The 26,522-nt window shown below is 40.9% G+C and overlaps 1 protein-coding gene across 6 annotated transcripts in view; it reads right to left on the reverse strand.

The window, feature by feature from the left end:
- Positions 1-1,962: 1,962 nt before the first annotated feature.
- Positions 1,963-26,522, reverse strand: part of dyrk2 (dual-specificity tyrosine-(Y)-phosphorylation regulated kinase 2) — a 30,298-nt gene continuing 5,738 nt past the window's right edge. For 4 of the 6 annotated variants that reach the window (XM_026146684.2, XM_080291279.1, XM_026146685.2 and 1 more), the window contains exons 2-7: positions 14,524-14,627; positions 9,057-9,399; positions 8,780-8,943; positions 7,819-8,208; positions 7,644-7,734; positions 1,963-7,040 (exon numbers count right to left, since the gene is read on the reverse strand). In XM_026146684.2, the coding sequence (XP_026002469.1) occupies positions 6,406-7,040; positions 7,644-7,734; positions 7,819-8,208; positions 8,780-8,943; positions 9,057-9,399; positions 14,524-14,627 (1,727 nt within the window). In that variant the 3' untranslated portion in view covers positions 1,963-6,405. Of the gene's footprint in view, positions 7,041-7,643; positions 7,735-7,818; positions 8,209-8,779; positions 8,944-9,056; positions 9,400-14,038; positions 14,215-14,523; positions 14,628-26,522 lie in introns of all 6 variants that reach the window. The other 2 variants (XM_080291281.1, XM_080291282.1) reach the window with 1 other exon arrangement.

The raw sequence follows: 26,522 nt of genomic DNA on the forward strand, positions 1-26,522 counted from the left end.
ACCGTGTGGAGTTAAGACTCCAAGAGTCCAGTCTGCAACCATCTGGCAACCACTTATTGCTAGAGAAGAAAATACTTTTGATTGCTTTAGTCCAGTGGTCCCCAACCCCCCGGCCGCGAGAGTTGAGGCTCAGGTGTGAAATGTATGGTTTTCAGGGTTTTTATCGTTAACTCTGTTTTCCTGGGTCTTTTCACGTGTGTTATGAATAAATCTTTTTTTCGGTACCGGTACTAGTTTTATTTTGTTGTATTTATCTGCAACACCTTAAAGGCCAGTCCGTGAAAATATTGTCGGGCATAAACCGGTCCGTGGCGCAAAAAAGGTTGGGGACCGCTGCTTTAGTCGACTAATCTGAAAATACTCAGAAACTATTCACTGAGCAGGAGTGAAACTGGAATTGATAACATTTAAAGTAATGCTGAGGATCACATTTTACTTTGAAAAGTAAATTTTCTTCCATACAAATTACAGATGGCCGCTGCGATCGGCATCCAGTCAAAATCTTAATTGTGCAATAAACCAATACAGCCAAAGGTTCTACTATTTTAGGAACTAAAGAACTTGAAGAAGCATGTTGGTTTCATTTTTTCCCCCAGACAAAACAAACAAACAAACAGCCAGTAAATGGTTAATGTTGATTAGTTATCATAGATCCTCTTGTTTAATGTGAATTTGGAGGTTTGACGGGTTTTTATGGAGGTAATTAAGATATTTTGGTCCAACAGAGTAAAACATGAGAAGTACCGTGCTGGTTTTAGGCAACAATAATGGTCATTTTTGAGCTGTCTGATCATTTGTATACTTGAGAATTCAATTAATTATTAATATCAGGTGCATTTTGGATGAAAACTATTACTTTGTGTGAAGGACCTCCAGTAACTACAGGCTCTAAAAATAATTCTGTTCAGTCTCTACAAGGCCACAGCACAGAGGATCTGATGGCTGATATTATGAAGAAGAGGGGTAAATCTTCTCTTAACTTGCTGCTTCTTGGCATCTGTCCTTCACATGGCTCTCATAAGTAAATTTAAATGTAAATAAAGACTTTTTTACACCTGTGACACCTTTACATCCTGTGTGTTCTGTATTCTAACACTTTGTGTTGTCGGCGCTAATCTAAACAGCGCTAATAACGCCGAGCTGGTTGCCATGACAGCGTGCCTCACAGTTTCCTGGCTCCTTGTCGCATGTGATGTTACGTCCTCCTCCTTGAAAACTCTGCATTCATTAATACTTTGGAGACTGTGTTGTCATGGCAACCCCCTTCTAATCGCTCAGCTTCCTCCACAGACTCCTGCAAGTCATTAAGTGTCTGATGGATTTCTACCTGAGATGGAAGAAGAGGAGAAACACTCAAACTCCAAGCTGAATTGTTCTCTGTTTCCAGACTGGAATAAAAAGTTTGTATAATTCTAACTAGCTTGAAATGGATTTATTAGGACCATTCATTCTTTAACACAATATGGACTCTTAGGCAGATGTCTTGCGTTGTCCAGCCTTCTAGAAAGACATTCAATCCTCTTCTTTGCACATTTCTGCCTTTTGTACTATTTTCTGTCACGATGATCCCACATTGGTCCAGTAATGTTGAGGTCCAGGTTCTGGGGAGGCCAATCCAAGACTTTTCCTGCATTGGCAACTCAAATTTGATTCTTACGTGCTTTGTTTCTAGTTTCCATTTCTTACCTCATTTTCCTTTATTACTTTCAGCTGTTTTTTGTTACTCCGGAGTTTCCACTCTACAGAGGCACCGGGGTTGTCAGACAAAGTCTCAGTCTCAGTATGCTTGTGCACCTTGTGGGGTTGTACTACCTTTTAGTTTAACTTCTAAATAACTCTTAGTGTTCTCATGTTTTGTGCCTTTTTTCCATTTTTTGTTTGCAATTTAAAAGTGGGCAGAAAGAGGCACATCTATCCCATTCATTACACTCCGACTCACAAAAAGACAGAAACCTAAAGACGAACAATAAAACTGTTTTATTAATAATAATCCTTTTCTTGCACCACAATAAAATTTAACAAAGGCTCACTAGAAAAGTCAACTTCTGTGTTCTGTACAGTAGATACAGTACGTTGTAAAACTGGCTGCGGCGTGGCACATCAGCGCATTTAACCCCCCCCACCCCAAAAAAACAACTATTATTCAAACACTTTGCACATTATTTACAGATAAGATCCACAATAAAAACCAGCTGGCAAATATCACAGAAATACAGCGCAGCTTCAAGCTATCAGCCGCTAACCTCTGGCTGCAAAGACTCCCGAAGAGAACCTAAATGGCTAATGGGATTGTACATTAACTGGCTAGTGTAGCATTGAGCTAGCAAGATAGCCAGGCTATAGTTGCTGTCCCCTCCAAAATAAAAACAAACAAACAAAAAACCCAACTGGTTGCTACCGGAGGTTATTTAAATCAAACATCATGAGCGTGACTGCAGCCAGTGACAATATTTAGAAAAACAAAAACAAAACAAAGCAATTCATGCTCTTTTGATCTCAATAACAACAGCTGCTTCTCACTCAATCGCCTTTCTGTCCACTTCCCCTTTGCGTTCTTTCATACTTCCTGCCTACCTACCTGCGTGTCTATCTGAGCAGCTAGCTCTGAGCTAGCTTTGTAAAGGAATGCACTTTGGTAGAATCAACCAAATGCCCTGGGTGTTAGTGACAGCGGTTATAATAATAATAATAACTGAGCGATCTGAGGTACGAATATTTAAATTTTAAAAAAAAACAACAACAACAACAAACCTTTAAAACCACATTAATGCTAATGCTAACAGCTTGCACGAGCACCCTCTGTGTAGAGCTCAACGCTAGCAGGTAAAAATGTGCTACTAGCATTTATTTAGCAATAGGCTAGTGTTAGCATCACTGCAAAGAAAACAAACGTCAGTGCAGCAGCTAGCGGCTGGGCGCTAGCAGTCGAACGGCTAGTGTTAGCTTAGCCCTCTTGTCAGCAGGTGTCACTGGTCTGTACCACAGTGACAGATGGCGACAGTGGGCTGATATGTGTCTATACATTGTGCAGCCATGTTATACATCCCCTGCCCACCCCAAAAATCATCTTATCACACACACACACACACACACACACACACCTGTGGATGTCGGTACAGGTTAGCTTAAAGCTACTTTGGCTGGTAAGTTGGCATGTTCTGTAATGCAGCAGATAGCAATAACAGGGAAACCATTCACAGGTGGATACAGGTACTGAAATATGGTGGCACTAATTTAGTATTACTACATCGTTTTTTGATTCATTCACAACTCCGGGCCCCATATGGTCTTACCTATGGCAGGAAGTTTGCCATTTATAGTGGGTCAGGACTCAGAGTGACTATACAGAAAGCTATAAATCTGACTTGCTTACAGTCAAAAGTATTAAGAATCAAGAGTAAAACCTCTAAAATGTATCCAGGGCTTGGGATTTGAGCAAAACAGCGGTTTCCTAGATCAAAATGAAAGCCGGACTGATTTTTCACAAGAACACCTCCACAGGGTCAAATGTGGGCGTTTTGGTGTTTGTGTCCACTGTTTGAGCTTTCTGCTGCACTATTGTTTGCTCTGTAAACTGTGCTAAACATGTGTTTGAGTCTCCACTGACCACAAAACCATTGTATCAGATCAGTGAAGACAAGCTGGGGTTTAGAGGTCAAAGGTCACACGGGTTCACAAGGTATCTTTGGGCTTTACTGAAACAAACCAGGAACTGATCAGCATCCAGACTCTAAGCCATTAAATCTCACCATGCTGGTGTGAGTGGCACCAAAGGATACTGACGGACTTCCTGGGAGGTTTTGTTGTTCATTTTTGTTATTGATGCTATGACATCACCTCTTTAAGAGTGTGTGTGTGTGTGTGTGTGTGTGTGTGTGTGTGTGTGTGTGTGTGTGTGTGTGTGTGTGTGTGTGAGAGAGAGAGAGAGAGAGAGAGAGACATGGCAATGAGATACTGAAGGCACACAGTTATGACTCTCTGCACTTCATCTCACTGAATTAAAAAAATAAAATAAAACTCAACCAATCAAGTCCTCAGAAAAAAAAAACAAACCAACATCAGAGAGGATCCCCCCTTTTATCCTCCTCTTCCTCCTCCAGAAGGGGGACAAAGCTTCCCCTGAGATGGGTGGAGCAGGTAGTGTCTGTTTTTTTTTTTTTGTTTGTTTGTTTTTAAACAAGAGTTCCTTCTGAGCATCATCGTCCACTTCCTGCGTGCTACATTACATCACCAGGCTGATGGTGCACACAGCCAACTGTGGGCCAGCTTTTCTCCTAGTCGTCATCTTCCTAAGTTTTAGAGTGCGTTCAGATACAGCTCTGTGTGTGTGTGTGTGTGTGTGTGTGTGTGTGTGTGTGTGTGTGTGTGTGTGTGTGTGTAAAAGTATGCAGGGTTGAGGGAACAAGCTTTAGAAAAAACCCAAACAAACAAAAAGACCCTTTATACTGCGCACGCGCATACACGCACAAGTACATACATTCAGCTCACACACATTCAAGTATACAGTATAAACTGCACGTAATACATAGATTAGATTAATAAATATTAACGTGTCGCAAATAAATAAAAATCATCTCCCGTCCCATTATAAATTTTTCAATAATTAACTCTGATCCGTGTATCAGCAAATGTACTTCTTTTTGGATCTATATAATCAATAATCATTAAATTAATCTGTAATTTTACTGCGTCATTCAGGGCCAGATGCAGTGGCTCACTATGCTTAGGTCCCATTGGTATTCACCTTTAATCGCTCACTGACTGCCGCAAGTTTTAAAAAAAAAAGAAGAAAAAAAAAAGAAAAGGCTGAACTTTAGATGTTATTGCTCGATCCATTCTGACGTAGATGCTCCTTAACTATTCTTTGTTACTTTTTTAAAAGGGTATTCACTACATATCATGCTCCAAATGGCTCTAAAGGCTGTGGTTTAAAACAACCTCGCCATACTTTGAGAAAAACCAAATGGAGGAGCTTAGTAAACCTATGGTACTTTGAAAATCAAAGTTGCTTACACTCATTTTGTTGCACATGAGGATTTGTGTACAAGTTAATTTTAGATAAACTTTTTTTTCCTGGGCTCAGGTGATACGTCTACCGCGTAACGGTCAACAATCATCTTTTATTTTCTCTATACAATGACAAATTATTATTAAATACTATTTAAAATGGCTATTTAAGAAAATTCTTCACTGTCCCCTTTGGTTTACAACATTAAATGTATTTTTTTTTAATCCATGCTCTTTGCTGTGAGGTTTATAATGTTACTATTAAACCAGCTCCTCTCCCTCAAACCCCATTTCGTGCCCTCAGTGCTCAGTTTTGATTCATTACAAAAGGAAAAAACTGGTACTTGTTTACTTCAAACCTTCTTTTCAGGCATTATTTTATCCCCATCAAAAAACAAAGTGTAGATATTAAAAATCTTTTTCATTCTGTCTGTGCTTCGTAAGGCTGGGCAGTGAAGAGCTAACGAGCTATGGCTAAAAACCGGCTAAGGCTAGCCGCCAGACTGCCAAAAAAGGCAAACGTGGAGCCAGCTATAGCTAGCTGACAGATTTAAAATTTGTTAAGCTAACTGCTAGCCAGTCAAAAGGTAAATAGCTAGCAAAGGGACAGCTAAGAAACATGTAGCTGTCCAACAACAAACAGTGCCAGCTAGCAGTTAGCCAGCTGACAGGCACTATGCTAGCACGGTAAAAAAAAAAGGCTAGCTACACTGTAAAACAAAAGCTAACTAACAAAGTTAGCTACCTAGCAGGGAGTGGGTTCTGCTGGGCTTTTAACAAACACCACCAATCTACCCCTAACTAAAACCCAACAAACTTTTTTTTCCACTCTGACATAAAACAAAGACTAGAAAGCTAATCACTGCACAACTATACCTTTAGAATTAAAAGGATATATCAAACTTAACTGTCAGTTAACCTCATAAACCTCCTTCATAAGGCCCTACACTGTGTTTGGATATAACCTTGTAAGACTGAAGCTGTTAAATTGATTAATCAAACCAGCTAAAAAGATTCTGTACTAAAAACGCTTTAAAAACAGCCTTGTTCCCCCGTCAGCACCATGTTGTTGATGTGTTTGTGAGTTTGGAGCTACAGAGCGGTATAGTGAGTTCTGATTGTCTGAGTGGCGCTGCAGTCGGGTCCAAACAATGTGCGGTTACTTCGTGTCTCACTGCTCAAAATGTAAAACTGAGGATTTGAGGCATTCCTGAACGCAAGCAAGTTCATCTAACTGGGTTTTGTGCGGCGGAGTAGCCAATCCGCACATTTCCATGCCGTGTTTATTCTGAATGCACCCCAACAACGCTGAAAAACCAAACGTTTGTCAAACTGGACGAAACCATTTTATTCGGCTGGTTTGCCATCCTCCCTGCAGCGAGTGGGGTGCATTCACTCTCAGCTGACCAGTTTGGGCAGCACTGTCCTCGGCTGGATGTTTCCGTTGGCGTCCGTGATAGCTGCTAAGTTAGTCCTGGTTTTTGAGGAGGATGACGTGGTGGTGAGCTTTGAGATGGAGGTGATGGCGCCATCAGTAGTGGTCGTGCCACGTTTGGACGATGAGGTCTTTTCTCCAGCCGTGGTTCCTGACGGAGGCTTTGGAAGCCGCCTCCTCAGCCACGGGTGCCGAAGCGCATGACTGGGCGTGATCCTGAGTGCCGGGTCCCACTCTAGACACTGTTTGAGGAAGTCGATGAAGTGCACGTCATCGCAGCCCTTCAGCGCCGTGCTCCAGTCCTTACTGCCCGGGGGGCCGCGCATTTTTCCCCGCCGCGAGCGCCCGCTGTTCAGCACTGTGGTGCCATCGGGTAGCGTGGTCACGGTGCAGTACCGTGGGTAGCCTTTTGATGACACAAAGTTTTTCGCTCTCTTGGAGCCGTCAAGGAGCTTCTGAGTGGGCATTCCCAGGAGTTCGATGATGCAGGCAAGCTGGTCAGCTTCATCTTCGCCCGGCAGCAGGGGGTAACCAGTGAGCAGTTCGGCAAGGATACAGCCCAGAGACCACATGTCGATGGGCATCCCATACCTGGAGCCTGGAAGAGAAGAAAGAGGGTCACCATCAAATCCAGCCTGTGTCATTATTGGCTAGTCGGTCAAACAAAAAGTAAAGCAGTCACATTCAGGAAGTCCAAAGACCGTTTCCTGCGATGAACTGCTTTCAAGAGTTTCCTGAAACATCAGAATGCAAGTAATAATAACTATATCTATTATTAAATTGCAAAGATAACTTGATGCACATTAATTTTAAAGGGAAACGTTCGTTGTTGGTTTTTTTTGTTTTTTTAAGTCGCTGGTTGGTTCTCATTTAAAGTCAGAATAACAAGCTTTTATTCTGTACATTATCTTAAAAGTGAAAAAAAAAAAAACCTCTGCTGTCAGAGCTCAAAAGCGATGACTAGTTTGGTTAAAAACCTTTTTTTAAAAATTAAATACGTAATTTTATATATATTTTATTACTATTTATTTAAAATGTTTAAATCAGTTTCCCTAAATTCAGTCTTCTTCTATATTTTTAATATTATTTTTTATTTAATGGCTTTTATTCCTTTATTGAGTAACTTATAACGTGCCAGTTTATTTTGTCTTCCATATGCGAAAGGAAACGCTGCTCTCAGTTTTCTCAGTGTTTTTCTTACCCAGAATAACCTCCGGTGCTCTGTAGAACCTGGACTGGATGTAGGTGTAAACCCTCTGATGTTCATAACAGCTGGAACCAAAGTCTATGACCTGAGGAGAGAAAGAGAAGCAGTTTGAAAGGGTCTGTGAAGTGAAGAAAGGGGATTTTCCTCTGATTTGTTTACAGCAGCTGACCTTGATGCCGCTGCGTCCCTGCTGCTTCAGTAAAATGTTCTCGGGCTTGAGATCGCAGTGGATGATGCGATTCTTGTGCAGTGCATCCAGACACTGTAGGATGGAGTGGGCAAACTTCCTGACCAGCGGGAGGCTGAAGCCCTGAAACTTGTTCTTCTTGATGAGCTCGTACAGGTTCATGCTGAGGAGCTCGAAGGTCATGCAGATGTGGTTTCGGAAGGTGAAGTTCTCCAGCATGTGAATGACGTTCATGCTCGAATCCTTGTCCTGCTTCTTCAGGTGCTCCAGGATGCGGATCTCCTCCGCTGCCTGCCGGTGGAAGCGCTTCTCGTTGCGGACCATTTTCAGAGCCACATGTGTCTGAGTCTTGTGGTCAAAGGCCTTCACCACCTGCAGGAGGAAAAGGAAGAGCATGACGCCGTCATTAATCTTAGATTAGATATTCTTGATGTCAAAAAACAAAAAAACAAACAAAAAAAAAACAAAAAAAAAAACCCCAAAAAACCCCCACCAACTAAAGTCTCGGAATAGAGTATGCAAAGATATTTTTAATATTCATAGTTTTCCTGGTTCTATTCTACAACTGTTATTTCTCTATTAAAAAATTCATCTTAAAATTAAACATGAAGACTCATAACCTGATAACTAAAAGCTCCTTTTGTCGTGGCATTCCTTTATAAAGCAAACAAAGCTCAGCTGCTAAGCTGTGTAATAACCATCTCTACTGTCTTTGCTACAAACTACAACATCATCTGGAATCTTCTGCAGGCATTAAGGTTAAAAATTATTACCACAAAGACGCTAAAACTTGTCATCACTCTTAAAAAGTCAGGAACTAAACATAACCGCAAATAAAATTTAATAAAAAGTCAACAAAAATAATCTTAAAGAAAAAAAAAAAAGGAAAAAAAATTCAGAGACTAAAAAAAACAGGAAATTAGGGGGGGGTCAGCAGTCATACCTGTCCAAAGCTGCCCTTGCCGATGACCTTCAAGACTTCATAGCGATATGCAATGTGGTCATGTGGTACATGGATGTAAGACCCCTGATCATCGTCATAGCCCCCGTTGTTGGCTCCACCGAGGACCCCCTGCCTCTTCTTGGCATTCTGGCCAACAAAATACACTGAGGAGGAAGCAGATGATTGATCAGTTATTGGTGGTTCTCTCCTGTCAATACACCCGACCTCTAATCAATCAGAACGACCATCTGCAGGCGGAGTGGTTAGGGACACTCACCCTCGGGATAGCTGAACATCTCGTGTTGCTCGAATGACGAAATTTTGGACATGAACTGCTTCATGGCCTGCTCCGGGGTCATGGGGTTGACCTTCGGCTTGCTGTCCGTCGACTTGTTGGAGGCTGCGCTGCTCTGGCGGTGGTGGTGGGCAGGCTCTGACGTCGAGGTCTGCCGGTCTGGCAGCGGCAAGCCAGGTCGGGACGAGCTGATTGGAGCCAGCCCATTGGGCTGGGAGGTCAGCACCGGGCGTTTGTTGGTGTTCTCCTCATAGAGCTGAGTGACATGGCCCTGCGACTGCGATGACAGCTGGACGGCATCCGACATCGCAACTTTAGAGCCTCCCTGACCGAAAACAGAGGGAAATATTGGCTAAAAATAAGAGAGAGTCCTCTGCAAGTTGAGCCGAGGAAACCGAGGTTTATTTAAAAACAGTAACTAGCAGGTGGCCACTTTATGACCACTTATGTCGTCTTTGGTTTAAGTTTAGATTCTGGGACTTTATTTTTCTCCTTTTAATTATTCATTTTCTGATGCGTGTCATCCAAATATGGACCTGGACGTGCGCTCTCAGAGAAACGTGGATAATTAACACCCAGAAATGAGTGAATTAGACAAAAACTATTCCCGGAAAGATGAACTGTGTCCGGGAAATTATCCCCCTCTGATTAACAGGCGCCTCCGTCTCCGTGTCTCCCTTTGTCTCCTGCTCACTGAGTCACTCCCCGTTGCTGTGGTGACCAGCACACCTGGGTCCTTTCAGATAACAGAGGTGCTTTCTCACACTCACACACACACACACACACACACACACACACACACACACACACACACACACACACACACACGGCAGAGCGGCTTGGTTCAAAGACCTGGTGCTTAACACAAAAACACAGTAAGTGTGTGTTCTCGTGACCCGGCAGCTGAGGACACGGTGGCACAAACATGAGGATGAAAATCAGGAGATGAAACACTCACACAAACAGGTTTGTGTGTGTGTCTCAGCAGCTACAGTGACATATAAGATGACATGTGGCTCTGCTGACTCCTCCCTTACCTGACCACACCTCGACTCAGTCAGCCAAATGTTGCTTCTTTCCTTCAAGGATTTCCATTATTCATTAATCTGCAGATTATTTATTTTTATTATTAAACATACATAAAAAAGCTAGGTGTAATATTTCCATGTTTTTAAATGGTTTTATATAAGAGGGCTGGGAAATGAGTTCTTTCAGGTGAAAGGTTAGCCACTGGACACCCATCTTGAATTGTGTCCAGGTACATATTCAGGCAGTTATTTTGAAGAATAATCAACATTTCTGTTCATTTCAATCGTTACTGAGAAATAAAAACTGCCGGTACAGAATTATCAGTCAACTGTGATTAAAGAATTTGCCCCAATATAAGATTTTATTTCTTCCAGGGTTCACTTGTCGTTAGGTTGCCCTCATTAATATAATGCAATAAAATTCTTAATGTTTTTATATGCTGAGCTCTAATTTTATTTATTTTTTCTTTTGTGTACCATATTTTTCAGACCATAAGGCACACTGTATTTAAGGCACACTAATGCAGGTAAATTACTTGAGGCTGGAAGATCAGTTTCTGACAATTAATATTTGCTCCTTGATTAAACATGTGACTTTTTCCAAGTGATAAGAAGCCTCCGATTTGCCGTCCTGGACATCAATGTTAATGTCTGGTAAGAGATTCCACTGACGTGCCACAGGAAACGTCATTATCGTGTACAAAAGTGGCGATAAAATAAACAGAGCAAATAAATGATGCATTATTTCTTTTATAGCATTAGTCTTGTGTGTGCGTGTGTCTGCTCTTCACACCAGCCTATAAACCATTTAGCTGTTTAAAGCATCCTGGCACAGGAGGCTATTATTAGCCATGTGGCTGCAGCAGGCTGGTGCACAGAAGTGCTGCTTCTTGGCGCTAACAGTATGCTAACACGCCAACACCGACAGATGACTTCACCAGCTTATTTCTCCCAACGATGAGCCAAGATGAACGGGACAAAACCCTGAGCTGCAGAATCTGAATCAAACTCAAAAAATCACGACCTGCACGAAGCTGCTGACCACAAAGGTCTGAGCAGAACATCTGCCGCTAATCTGTTCATCACTTTTTCTGTTATTCACCTGCTGATGACTATCAGAATAAAACCATGTACCTGAGGCACACTAGCAGACTTAATGTTTATAATTAAACTGGATCAGATTCACATTCTTCTTGGTAACAGCTTCACAGTTACGGTATTTATTTTAAAGTAGGCATTGGTGTAGGGCTGGGCGATATGGCCTAAAATTCATATTGCGATATAATTTGAAGCACGTGCGGTAACGATATATATCACGATATATTATTTTCTTCTGTATAACATATTTTCCACACTATAAGGCACACTTAAAATCCTTTAATTTCCTCAAAAATCGAGAGTGTGCCTTATGTATGAATGCTGGTTGTGCTTACTGATCTCGAACTGATTTTGGCGTGCAGAAATCTGTTAAAAAATGTTTTAGTACAACTTTGGTAAGCCGCACTGCTTGATGGATTGTCAGAGCATTACGGCTGCCGTAGTGAGGAGCTTCGCAGAGCAATCTGGGTCCAAAACTCCGTCCACTTCAGGTCCCAAAGCCAAACGAACACTAAGAGTTAAAAACGGTCTAAATTCTTTCATCTTTAATTAAATCATCAACGTTGCTGCTTTATCGGGTGTAACAATTAAGTTTTACATCCATGAAAACAGAATTTATTAAATTTAACGGAGTTAGAAGTTAACAGGAAGTTAGCTCGCTAGTTTCCACCTAAACATCTCATACCATGTTCTGACTGAGAGATTTTTGAAACTAATTAAAACGTACAGCTCTGCTACCACTTCCGACATAAATGAAGACAGAAAACTAAACAGCAGTGGCGTTTGCAGGGTTACTGAAGTTGGACTACCTGGTATATAATGTTGTGCTACGTGATTGCTAGCGACACAGCTATGTTAGCATAACATTAGCACAGTGAAGCTGGAGGATGAACGCTAACTTTTTTCCCCCACTCAATAAAAGTTAACGTGACAGATTCTGGTGGTCAGGGACAAATGCAATCGCATAGCAGAATGCTATACACGGGCCAAACTTCAGTCAGGAGAACAACTGAGATTATTCATCCACAATACGAGGTTAGTTATTAATATACTGCAACAACGCGGGAATAGAACAGCTGCGAGAGAATTCAACATTAATGAATCAATGTTACGGAAGTGGAGGAAGCGCAGTTTTTGGCTTTCCCCATATTTCAAAAGTGCTTCATCTCTTTACTATGACTGTCGCCCGCCATAATTTGCAGATGATAATGGTTTTAGCCGCGGTGTCACTACCCGATCCGTACCGGAAACCCGATCGGTACCCCGCATGCGCAAATCTTACGTCACTTCCTCTCTTTGCCAACATTGCGACATTCAATATATTTGAATGATACTGTTATCGCCCAGTTAGCTCCTAGCATTTCTCAACAGCTCTGCCTCCTTTTCGACTGCCCGGGACATTTAAACAATGGATAATCCGTATACAAAGAAATTCATGCTTTTCTCCTCAACAGAGAGCGTTCCCCGATTGAGCAACAGCGCCGTAAAATAAGAAGAATGGCGCCTAATTACAGAGTTAATAATGCAGACTTTGTAATATCTCACGTGTAGATTCATCAGCCAGATGAAGTGTTTACTGACAATTGACAGTGATAGCGGACATCATCATCACTATTCCAACAATCCTCTCCTCACAGACAAGCATAAACACACTCGACTATCACTAAATCAGATTTAACACACGTTTGTAATGACGATAATTCAGTTTATAATAGGGTTTATTCGCTCGGTCAGCAGGTGGCGGTATCCTCGTACACTGGGGAGTAAACTGCCATTAAACGAATAGAAGAAGAAGAAAACATCTGCACATGCGCGGTACGGATCGGGTAGACCCGATTTGTACGGTCAGACTTTACACATGCGCAGTAAGGATCGGAGAGTCCTGATCCGTAACTTTCTTTTTATTTTTCGTTTTTGTCTACATTGTACTGAAATGCTTCATTATTGCAAACATTTTAAGATATACTTGTTATTCTTAACATTTTAACAGATACTCTGACTCATAACTATCGTAAAACGCTACGACCGGAAGTAGAAACCTTTCACGCATGCGGGGTACCGATCGGGTTTCTGGTACGGATCGGGTGGTGACACGCTGCGATGCTTTCGACCAAAACAGGCACAGCTTGATGACATCATCAACATGCGCGATAGAGATTTTGACTATAACGCTCTATCGTTAGCCAAATTTATATCGTTTCTATCGTATATCGTTTATGTCGCCCACCCCTACATTGGTGTAGTTCATCCACTTCCTTTAATCTCCTGATTGGCAGCCTCCCACAAACAGAAGATCTGAACAGCAGGAGGAGAGTGGAGCTTCTATTCAGCTCAGCAGACTGCTCAATTTTAATTTTCATGTGTATTGTAAGGTAAAGAACCCCAATGGTCAGGTGACTGCCTGTGAGCAAGCACTCTGTGATGGTGGAAAGGAAGAACTCCCTATTAACAGGAAGACACTGTTGGAGGGGAAGCCATCAACCCCGATTTGTTGAGAGCGGAAAGAGAATAGGGAAGAAAAAAAAAAAAAAAAAGGAGAACCACACAGTAAAAGAGGATATAAACTAGTCTGAGGTACTCAAATGACCTTATTAGTGACATTCCCTATTCGTGACATCACACAGAGCCAAGAGCAGATAAACAAATATAAAATAATTGCCCTTTAGGGATAAATAATGACTTTCTGATTCTGATAGAGCGATCTGAATGACTTCTGCATGCTACCATCGTTGTTCAAAACCTTGTTAGGCAGCTTTTTTTCAACTTTTTCTATCATCATTATTATCCTGCCCTTGCTCTGTGGTTCATCCTCTGTGCTGATAGACTACCGAGTCTCACCTGCGTTCACATAAAGCCAATTAGGGCGGCGCATGGCTTGCTCTCTCCCCTCGCTCCCTGACAGCCTGCTGCGTGCAGGGTTCATAGTCTTTTTCTTCTTCCGTTTGTTTTACCAGGCGGCTCTTTGAAAGCTTTTGTATAATAAGGGCTTCCTAGAACTGCAGCAACACTGTCACCTCAAACATTAAAAGTAGGTAAAGCATAATTGGCCTAGTTGGAAGAAAAATTTTGTATTTTGGTAAAAGAAAACACAGTTTGAGTACTAATTTCATCAAAGCACATTTACACAGTTTGTGAATTTTGGTTAAACCTAAATGAGCAAACTACTCACAGTTCATCTAAGTTTTAAAGATTCTGAGATCAAGAGGAAGAAGTCCAGATACTTAGGCATGATATCCGCTTTATGCTCTTCACATGTGTTATTTTGAACACAACAATGACAAAGAAGTGAAAATAATAAATGATAAAGCAGTGTGCAGCCATACCGTCAAATGATGGTGGTTACTGTTGCGAAGTGGGGGCAGGGCGGCAGGCGACGTGGCCTGAGAGCCGTTGTGACCGGGAGAGTAGACCGGCTCACCCGTTTTGCCTGAAAGAGTGAGAAAAGATGATTATATGACAGCTTTGTTATTGTCATGTGTGTTTTAATGCCTTTTACATCATAAAGACCAATGCCTGTGTTTCAACTAGTCCTGCTTGGACAACAAACAAACAAACAAAAAAAAAAAAAAAAAAAAAAGAAAAGAAAAGAAAAAGAAAAGAAAATGCTTGGAAAAAAAAAAAAGTTTCTTAATTTGAGTGTTTTAGCCTCAGGAGGAAGCCAAGATGGATTTTTTTTAAGTCATAGATGGGAAACCTGACGAGTTACACAACCTTTATTGGGCAGTATCACGAAAATGAAGACTAAAACTGTGGTTTTAAGAGGTTTTAGACCAACTCAGCACTGTGCTGTCTACGAAGATAAAATTAGCTGAATTCACACCATGGTGGAGGAATGGGAAGAATGGAAAAACCTCCAGTTATTCCAGCAGCACAGGAGCTACAGTTATTAACTAAATATCTTGAAACAATATCTGTAAACATTCTACAGACGCAGCTTCACATATGTGAAGATCTGCTGATTTTTATGCAGTTTTTGCAAGAAAAGTTAATCTGTAACTTTTCTTGCAAAAAACTGTCATAAAAATATCACCATTTACTTACTTATTTTTAAATCTGAATTAGCTTAGTATATCATTTTCAATTTTTACCTACTTAGACATGCTGATAAAACTGATAAAACTCAAACAGCTTAATGCCCCAGTTCTCAATTTTAAAGAAAGTTATCTGCATTTGATAAGAGCTGTACGAATAAACTTAACTCTTAATCTTCTTTTTTATTTCCTGGAACAAGAGAAATCTGACTCCACAGCTTTTTTCTGTGATGCTGTAGTCTTTGACCTTGTGTACATTTCCTGTTTGTATTGTACCATCTAATCACTGCACCAAAAACCCTTTTCACGCTGCCACAAGGTAACAAAGATGATGTTCTTCTGGTTTTTGCAGTTGAATTGCTGCGAGTAAACTGCTTCTAACATTTATTTTTATTTAATTGTTATCCAATTAGCTAATCACACAGCAGCACCCCAAAGCACTCAGACATGGTCAAGATGACCTGCTGAACTTCAATCAGGAAAGCAGTATTTACTCAAATAACCACTCGTTACAACCAAGGTATACAGAAGAGCATCTCTGAATGCAAAACACGTTGAAACTCGCAGCAGATGAGCTGCGGCAGCAGACCAGCTGCGGCAGCAGACCAGCAGATCTTTCGCATCCATTGCTTTAGATCCTGGGATGATTTGTTGCTTTTTGAGATCTTTTAGGCTACTTCACTTTATCATACAGGTTCTATTTAAGCAATTTAATAATTCAACAGATCTGGCAGAAATCAGACAATAAAAGTTAATTTATGACTTAGAGGGGGTAATTACTTTTTCACATGAGATGAGTTAGCTTTGGATATGTTTTTTTTTTCTTAATGAATGAAATAATCATTTAAAAACTGCATTTTGTATAGCGATCGAAAATGTGGCGTCATTTCCAGGGTAAAACCGCAAAGGATTGTGGGTACAAGTGGCTAGCGCGCACAGGCTTTTACAAGACAGCAGTCACACCGAGATAAACAGACACAAAAAATGGCAAGAAGCTGTTGTATTATTAACTGCTATAGCCAGTCGCATGACAGCCACTGGAAGCCAACGGGTAAAGCAATTTGGTTTTTATCGGATTCCTTCGTGGAAGAAAAATTGTTCAAGTCATGTTTCCGAAGTCACGAAGAGGCAACGGAGGGCTTGGATTGCGGGGTAAATCCCGAAATGCACAGTGGTACAAGAAATCCCTTTCACTGGAAAAAGCGACTGTCGCTGCCCCCTCTCTCTTCCAGTACTCCAGAGCGAAGATAGCCTTTTCGTCAAGTCTGTCTTTGTACGGACCTGCCGTGTTCTCCTTTCATTTTGTACATAACTGTTTTCAGAGCAAATAAAATGCAGGTAGGGATTAAAACCGCAGAATTAACGGTTACTGGTGCTGGAAATGCTATTTTTGTCCAAGATTAATTTGGTACCCGAAACATGTAAAGGTGACGAATGTGTAAAAACTTTGTGTTGACACATACACAAACATACACATGTGCCAAAAATAAACCTGTGGGAAACACTGCAGTCTGTACAGTACCATGTAAATACAGCATAAGAAAGCTTGAAGTGGCTGAAAGCTTAGCTACCAGTCCGCATGTAAACAGCTCATTGACCGTCCTGCTAAATGCCTTCAAATAGCTCTGGACTGGACTGACCCAAAGCAATCCTGTTCATTCTGGAGTCAGTCCTATAGAGTCTAAGGAGGATGAAGGTTTTAATTTAGCCTCGTAATCTCCAACACAGTGCCTACCTCTCTGCCTCTCCCTCTGCAGCTTCACCTTCTTTAATAGCAACATGACGACAGCAACACGATGCACGGGTCAGAGGTCACAGTGTCTTCTTAACTGAAGAGCCAAAAGTTTAAACAGCCGCTGGGTGATAAAGCATGTTGGACTTTAAACAAGACACTTATCAGCTTTTGCCGCTGTCAATGGTTCACGGCCCGACTCAGAGTGACGACGTGAAAAAGGAGAAGCAGGAAATCAAAACTCAGCAACCAGCAGAGTCTGTTAACTTAAGAACTGCCTCTGAGGGAGCAAAGCAGTCACTTTCACATCACTTTTAAAGGGGAACCAGTGATATAAACAAGAGCAGGCCAAACATTACCACATACTGATTGCACAGGGTTAATACGCAGATTTCAAACAGCTCTGACCTGAACCCCCGAAAACGGTGACAGGACTCCAAGGAGTTTAAAGGGAAAAGGTGTCTAACAACAGTCAAAGTTTTCAAGTCTTCTCTGCCACTTTGGGTCGTTCACGGGAAACGTAACTAATAAATGAAAACATAAAGCAACAAAGAGAAGTTCAGTGGCTGACTCTTCTCGCCTCCACACAGCCAATCAGGACTTTACGCTGTGAGCTTCAGATTGTGTTTCAGGAGGTTATAGACACAAATGCCTGCAGCACAGATGGACGTGGTACAGGATACTTCCATGTGCTACCTGGGAAATATCACATGTAGATGCTCAACTTTCTCAGGATAAAATATTTTTAAAGCCTCATTCTGAAGTAAAATCAGCATTTATCAGATTTCACAAGTAAAGTTGGTTTCAACAAAAACAGCCCAAACTCTGTTTTAGATGGCTGATCAGTAAGCTAACCCACCCATTATGTTGAGTCGTGCCTGTGAGCTTATTTCTGTAATAATTCAATCATCGGTGAATCAGAAAGCTCCAGATCATTAAAATATTTTCCGAACAGCTGGAAATGAAAATCAGAATCTTCCGCTGGCTCGTCATGGAAACAATAAATGGATAAACAAAGAGGACCCTTGCAGGCCACCGTCCGGTGACTTTATGTGTCGGTGCAAGTTGAAGCAGGCAGATGGACCGTACTGCTGCTCTCCGCCTCTAATCCAAACTTAATCCCGCTAATGAGGATGACATGGAGGGTGAGGCAAAACCACATCGGCAAGCCCACAAGGCATGACGCAGGACGCCGAACAACTGCATGATGAAGTCGGAGACTGTGGACTAATTTTTGTTAGTCCAAAACTAAAACTTTTATGTCACACTGGGATTTTAAAAAGCCGCCATTTTTGCCTATTTGATTACATTTTATTGGAAAAAACTTTTAATCAGTTAGCCAGAAACACTGTAGTCAGATCAGGGCTCTAGACTAACTTTTTGCCACAGTTGCACTGTTGCGCCCAACTTTTTTTTTTTCCCCCCTTTCTTAGGTGCACCAGCACAAAAGTTAGGTGCAAACAAATTTTTCATCCGCATCGCTTAACACCGCAGCTTTACACATTCCTTTTTTTTTTTTTTTTTTTTTTTAAATTGCTGTCCATACAGAGAATATTGATTTCTAAATGATTAATAATCTTGTCAACTAGGGCTGCCACAAATTATTATTTTGATAGTTGATTAGTCACCAATTATTTTTGCACTTAGTCGACTAATCAGATCATGCATCCATTGGACATAAAACGTACAGCTTATTGCACCAGCATGCATCTGCTCTTATATAACTATCATTAGTTTACAGCTTTAAGTGTTTAAGGTATGTGCTAACTAAAAATAAAGACAAGATGATGGTTTATTAAATTTTAATGACAACTGCAGATTGTTTCGGTGGAGTTTAATAAACTCAGCCGTCTGCTCCTTGCTATCTAAAATATAACTGGACAATGGGAAAGAGCTGGATGAAGAAATCACTGAGAAGGTGTGGTATGAAACATGGAAAGAACATAAGAATACAACTCAATCATTAAAGTGGAGAGAATTCATCTGGAAAAATCAAATTTGCTACTTTATTACACCTAAGATTAAAAATAAACAAACCAATATACAACAAATGGCCTGTATTTATATAGCGCTTTACTAGTCCCTAAGGACCCCAAAGCGCTTTACATATCCAGTCATCCACCCATTCACAAACACATTCACACACTGGTGATGGCAAGCTACATTGTAGCCACAGCCACCCTGGGGCGTACTGACAGAGGCGAGGCTGCCGGACACTGGCGCCACCGGGCCCTCTGACCACCACCAGTAGGCAACGGGTGAAGTGTCTTGCCCAAGGACACAACGACCGAGACTGTCCAAGCCGGGGCTCGAACCGGCAACCTTCCGATTACAAGGCGAACTCCCAACTCTTGAGCCACGATCGCCCCCAACAACAGTGTTGGAGGCTGTGTGGATGGGATGAACCAGACCATACACACATTTTCTGGAAATGCAGAAACATTCACACTTCCTGGGTCAAAATTCACTCAGCTCTCTGTGATATATTAGTTACATAATTCCCAGAACTTGCCTTGTTTTGTATCTAGGATACTTGGAAGGTACTGTAGATGTAAAGGATCGTTACTTGGCTAAGATTCTCCTTTCAACAGCAAAGAAGGCCATCACCAAAAACTGGCTTAAGACAGAGACACCAGGAAAGAAGCAGTGGAGGACATTATGGAGATGGAGAACTTTACATATAAACTGAAACTGACGGAAGAACACTTTTTGAAGGACTGGGGGGAAATGGCTAACGTACAACAAAAAAAAAAAAAAAGCTGAATGAAGATGGACATACAAAAAAGAGGATTTGAAATGAATGATTGAAATGTTTGACACCGCAGGTAGGGTTGCACGATTTTGCATAAAATGAGAATCACGATTTTTTGGCTTAGAATTGAGATCACGATTCTCTCACGATTTTCTTTTCCAGTATAAATATTTATTGCACTTATTAACTGCACATCAACTCCATAACAGTTGAGACTGAACATAAAAACAATAAATAAACATTAAAAACAACAAATGTCTCACGTTTTTCTGTTGCTGCAAAATGTTGTACTGCTTGAAATCCCGTCTCCACCGTTGCTCGACACTGCGTGTATAGAGCAGGTAGTGCAACAAAATAATAGAAAAATAGTTGCTGGACGGCACTGTGTAGCGTTTGTCTAGGGTGTTGATCATTTTCCTAAATCCCTCGTTTTGCACAGTGTTGATGGGAGCCATATCTTTGGTCAGGTGATAAGTGATAGCCTCCGTAATTTCTTTGTGCCTGTGAAAGTTCGACCTGTATAGGGAAGCGCTGTATAAGGTTCCTGTTATTGATGTTTTGGTGGTTGACCGGGACGGATTTTCTCCTGTCACTTTCTCGTCATCCCTGACGTGCTCTCCGTTGTTTTTTCCCTGCTAATTTTAGCATCACACCACAGCTTCTGTATCACGTGGTATAAGGCTCCGCCCTTGTCATTTGTTGAGCAGGAAGAGTGAGCGCTTGTTTTCATGCAGATTACGTCCTGGATCAAAATGCGGTACAATCGTCGTCGTCTTTTTTTTTCTTTTTTTTTTTTTTTTAAATCGTCGTAATTTGGAAATGAGATCGCACATAAGTATGAATCGAGATCGCGATTTTCTAACGATTAATCATGCAGCCCTAACCGCAGGCATGTTTCCTTTTTTTTTTTCCAATTATCATTTTTGATAAGATAGTTTGTTCCTTCCCCCCCCCCCTCAAGTCTGTTGTCTGCTTGACGTTTATTCTGCTGTGTAAAAACTATAACTTTAATCTCAGCCAAACCGATTTACTCAGGAACAAATAAAATACTGAAAAAAGCCAAACAATAACATTTTTAAGTTATCTAAGTGACTTGTATATCATGTTTAACCTGAGTAGCGAAAGACGGCGGTGGGTTTGAAAACGATTTGCTGGGAGTCTGGTGTTCTCACCGGCTTTAGTGAGCCTTGAACCCCGGCTAGCCATCGAGCTGGTGGGTAACAGACGTTTTGAAAATATGCGGTGTCTTGATAAACTGAGCAGATATTTCAAGTTTACACAGCTACATCCTTGCCTCAAAATATGTTACACATTTATTTTGTGACCCAGAGAGAATAATAACAGTAATATTAAAACTAACTAGCAGCCGCCATAGTTGAAAATTGAGCAGGGCCACACTATGAATTCTGGGATAGGCTGGGCCACGAAGTATACACCCGACCCATCCTTCAAATCTGGGGAAATCAAGGGCACATTTGTGGGCCGCATTTGTCAGTCTTCGAATTTGGACCGTCTTCGTCGTGTCGCTGTAACGTAATCGGCCTACAAATGTGAGCACAGAAGGATGCGGTTCCTGAATTTGGACACAGCTACGATACCGGACACAGCTTCTTCTTCTGGGTTTAACGGCAGCTGGCATCCTTGTACATGCAGTGCTGCCATCTTCTGTTTCAGTCCGTTATTACACTCTTAAATCCTACTACTTATTCCTGTGTCTTTTGGGATCTTACAAAGCTTCAAACGACGCGTCGACTATTAGTATTCTATGATTTTGATAGTCGACGTAATCGTGACTAGTCGACTAATCGAGGCAGCCCTATTGTCAACACAAAGTTCTCCTGACTACAGTAGCTGTAATGCTCCAACAATCCATCAAGCGGTGCGGCTTCGTAGCTTACCAAAGTCATACTAAAACATTTTGACAGATTTTTGAGCGCCATGTACTACATAAAATCAGTTTGTGGTCAGTAAGCACAACCAAAATTCATACATAAAGCGCACTTTTGAGGAAATAAAAATATTTTAAGTGCGCCTTATAGTCCGAAAAATACAGTGCTGAAAAAGTTATTGTGCTTAAAGTGCTTCAGTGAGCTGAAATTTAAACTTCAAATATCTCAAGATATATAAAATAAACAGATAGTCCAAGTAAGATATTCAGTTCGAAGCTTTTGAGGCACTTTTAATTTTGACTATCTCTGATTGGTTTAGACCACGATATGGGCATAATGTGTGTCTGTTGTTGGCCACACAGAGACTTGCTGAGACTTTTCAATGATCAGAACATAGCATAAGCATAGCAAACAAAAGATCTCCGGTTCGATTATTGGTTACCTGTCATGAGTAAAACCCAATTAGCTTGCAGAAGTGTCCACAGTCTGAAAAAGTTCCAGTAAATGAACGAAGCTGCTGTTTGAAGCCAAAGATGCTAATAAACATGACATCCTCTCTGTTTGAGTCACAACAGCATTTGAGTAATGGCAAACATGCATGACGGTAGGTAACGTTACACTAAAAATACTTGAGGAATGCACCTTACTGTGGAGACAGAGGCGTCTGTCCCCGAAGCATCTCAAACTTTAACAACCTGTTCTGACTGACAGACCAGGCCCTATGGCAGACACAGCCAACCTGAAGAAATACATGCCAGGGCTACCCACGGCCTCCTGCTACAAGCAATTTGAACAAGCTCAAGGCATAATCACAAACAGAGAAAAGGAGCACAGTGGCCAAAGCTACGCTAACAACAAGAATGGACGGTCATACTAGCAGCTAAGATAGCAGGCAGCCACAAAAAACAGCTCAAAGTTTAATATTTGTTTCTTAGTGGAAAATGAAAGTGCTTTAATACTACTGTTATTGTTGACTTTTATCTAAGAAGACGCAGTACAACATGTAAAAGTGACAGATTCAGCCATATTTATCACATCTGGCTCATAAAATATAATAAACAGGAAATGAGCAAAAGCAAACAGCAACAACCAGGGATGACAGAAACTGTACAAAAACACATACAAGGCATTTCATCATGGAGAAACAACGGAGCAAAGAGAGCCCTTACTGCACATTATGACAGCATGTACACGGACAGAAATATACCTCACTGTGAAAACTGTTTTTTCTTGCATATAACCATTTTTGACATCCATCAAAGAGACTATGGATTTTACCCAAAGGAAAATCACCACGACTGTGATCACAAAACGACTTTTATTTTTACATACAGTTTAATTTACTGAAGCTTGAAATACATTTATAAATAAGAGGAAACATACGAGGAAAATGCACTGATGGTTACCCCATTTTTATAAGATGGATAGTGTTTTTCAGAGGTTCAGAGCAGATATTGTACAGCGATACTTTCTGAAGCCGACTTGGAAACAGTTTTAGTTTAGCTGCAATTCATTGCAATAAACTTTGCAAACATTTTTTCTTTTACTCTGAACGTGGACAATTAGATTTAATATTGAATGCCAGTGTATATTTGTTATCAGTGTCTGATTACTTATAATCCATGTCTCTGTCAGGCCTGAAAATACAGAAATCAGCTGACTCCTAATGTTTACTACAACTCTTACTTAACAAATTTGAAAGAAACTTAACCCTTTAAGACCTACCATAGAACCAAGTCCGCCAGAGCTTATATTATATTTTTACATGCTGTAGTGTCATTTTCGGGAGCATTTCAAGTTGATATACATCAATACAACCATTATAGCCCAAATTTTAATAATATGTCTGCATTAAGTCCATAGTAATTACATAAATTGCAAAAAAGTGCAATAAACTCCAAAAAAAAAATTGAAAATCGTTTTTTTTTTTTTTTTTTAAAACATACATTTCTAGTTAGAGAAATTTAAGGGGCTTATCCCTCAAAACTGTAAATAGGGCTGCTCAATTAATCGAATTTTAATCACGATTACGATCTGGACTTTCAACGATCATTAAAAATGACTGAGCCGATTATTAGCCCCTCCCTCATTTATCCGCGACACCTTAAAGGCCAGTCCGTGAAAATATTGTCGGGCATAAACCGGTCCGTGGCGCAAAAAAGGTTGGAGACTGCTGATTAAGAGGAGCCGAGGAAGATCTGAAAGCTAAGCAGAAACTATTTGGAGAGGAGAGTGACTGCCGTTGGTTGAAAAGAGAGGTAAAAAAAAACTTCAGTGGTGTTGCACACTATTTTATATTATTTTTTAAAGTCATTGTTAACCCTTTAAAGCCGGTCAGAGCAGCACGCTCCGTTTTGTGTAACTATTTTTAAATCCCCATAGAACCTGAACCGTGTAAGCTAGCGCAATAATTTGTTTTGCATATGAAACCGGAGGAGTTGTACTTACATCTTATGCCATCAGCTTGTCCTCGGTCATGGTTTCCTTCCACATATAGCTTTGCAAAAATTGCATAAAAAGCGCTTGCAGGAACAAAAACATAATATTCCAGAAACACGCTTTGCCGATCCGATCAGCTGTTCGTAACACTTCCCACAGTGAAACAGACGTCAGTGTGAACTATTGCATGTCCGCCATTTCCTGGCCGAAACCGGAAGTGACGTCATCATAGGATTGTTTTTTCGTTTTTCCTGCAGTATATAAAAATTGGTGTATCTCCAAAATAAAACTATGAAGACACTCAAAATAAATTTCCTGTTGTAAACTATTTTTTGCAACTTTTTTGTATTTAAAGTTTTGAGGGATAAACCTCTTAAATTTCTTCAAGTAGAAATATATGTAAAACAACCAAAAACGATTTTCAATTTTTTTGTAGTTTATTGCACTTTTTTGCAATTAATGTAGTTACTATGGACTTAATGCATACATATTATTAAAATATGGGCTATAACAGTGGCATAGCAAATTGAAATGCTCCCAAAAATGGCACTACAACATGTAAAAAAAAAACAATATAAGCTCTGGCGGACTTGGTTCTATAGTAGGTCTTAAAGGGTTAAATAAATATCGTCAAATAACCGCGATCTCAATTTCAGTGAAAATAATCGTGATTATCATTTTTGCCATAATCGAGCAGCCTTAACTGTAAATACAAAAAAGTTGCACAAAATAGTTTCCCACCACAGGAAATTTATTTTAAGTGTCTTCATAGTTTTATTTTTGAAATACACCAATTTTTATATACTGCAGGAAAAATGAAAATAAATATTACAATGCAAATTTGCAAAAAAACAGCATATGCATCAAAATAAACTATTTCCAGCAGTGCAATTTGAGCTCTAAGCATCCCAGAAATGACAAAGAAAGTCATAAAGTCAAACATAACTTTTAAAAACACCAGTATAGGCTTATGAGGCCCTGATGGTAAAATAAAAATACATTTCCGCGAAAGTGACATCACTTTCGGTTTCGGGCCAGGTAATGGCGGATAGGCGATAGTTCGGGCTGACGTCTGTTCCAACGTAGGAAGTGTTACGAACAGCTGATCGGATTGGCAAAGCGTGTTTCTGGAATATTATGATTTTGTTGTTGCAAGCGCTTTTTATGCAGTTTTTGCAAAGCTATGTGTGGAAGGGAACCGTGACCAAGGACAAGCTGATGGCATAAGATGTAAGTACAACTCCTCCGGTTTCATATGCAAAAAAAATGTTTGCGTTAGCTTACGTGGTTGCAGTTCTACAGGGATTTAAAAATAGTTACACAAAACGGAGCGTGCCCGCTCCGACCGGTTTTAAAGGGTTAAAGTCCTTGCTTCAGTCAGAAAAATAAAATTATCAGCCAATAAAAGCATTAAAAGCAGAGGTTAAATCTGCAGAGCAGCTCAGGCTCTAACTCAGACCATCCAGTGTCCTGCTGGGCTCTCAGCCCTTCATCAACTCTGCAGGGGCTCCTGCAACACGTACTGATAGTGTAACAGGGATCTGTACTGAAGGCGCACACAGCCTGCCTCGATGCGAGCCCGACAAATGCATGCTACCGGAGTGGAAAAGCAGCGCTCTGAATGCAAACTCAACACCGAGCTGGAAATGCCAGAGAGCCGGCAGGCATGCTCGGCATGCTGCTCAACCGGTCGAGTGGGAAAGTCAGCGCTGTGACGCTCAGCAATGTCACAAGCCAGCAGAGGTGCTGGAGATATAAAAGATGTGGGTAAAAAAAAAACTACGAAGCTCCCAAAGTCACAGCATGCTGTCCCTCACAGGGTCCTGTAGAGGACTCACTGATATTTAGTTGAACTTCTACACTATTCCCTACTTTTAACACTGTAAAAATAGTGAGTGAAGTATCATAAAAAACATTTTTTTAAAAACAGACGCCCATGGCTGGGTGTTAATGACACCCAAATTTAGCAGCACATACAGCTGTGGAGTCAAAGTCCCTCAGTTTTGAAGCTGCCGATTGGCTGTTAGGACTCTGGTTGGGCAATCCACTAATGTAGAGGTGTCAAACATGCAGCCCGGGGACCAAAAGTGCTCAGCCAAATGGTCCAACAGAACCTGGGTGGCTTTACAAAGTGTAAAAATTGCAGTAAAGCCATTAATTACTTGTATGTTTTTATCAACACATGCTGCTGTTCCTTTGGTGGTGTGCTAACATTACTATGCAGGAGGGTAAACAAACTGTTTCAGTCATGAAGATGTAAACTGACTTGTACTGCTGCTGTTCAGTCACACATGTGAAGACTTTTCAAACTGTAATTCATCCAAACTCTACTTTTAAAGAGCAGCGGTTAAACCAAGAGCTGGACTAAAGCATCAACCTATCGCCTCAGGAGGCAGGTATGTGCTGGGTATTCATGTTTCTGTTTAATTATGGAAATCGGATGCCGTCATCATACTTATTCAGGCTGCCTCGCCTTTTT

This window comes from Astatotilapia calliptera, chromosome 17, assembly GCF_964374335.1.
Source record: "Astatotilapia calliptera chromosome 17, fAstCal68.1, whole genome shotgun sequence".
NCBI lineage: Eukaryota > Metazoa > Chordata > Actinopteri > Cichliformes > Cichlidae > Astatotilapia > Astatotilapia calliptera.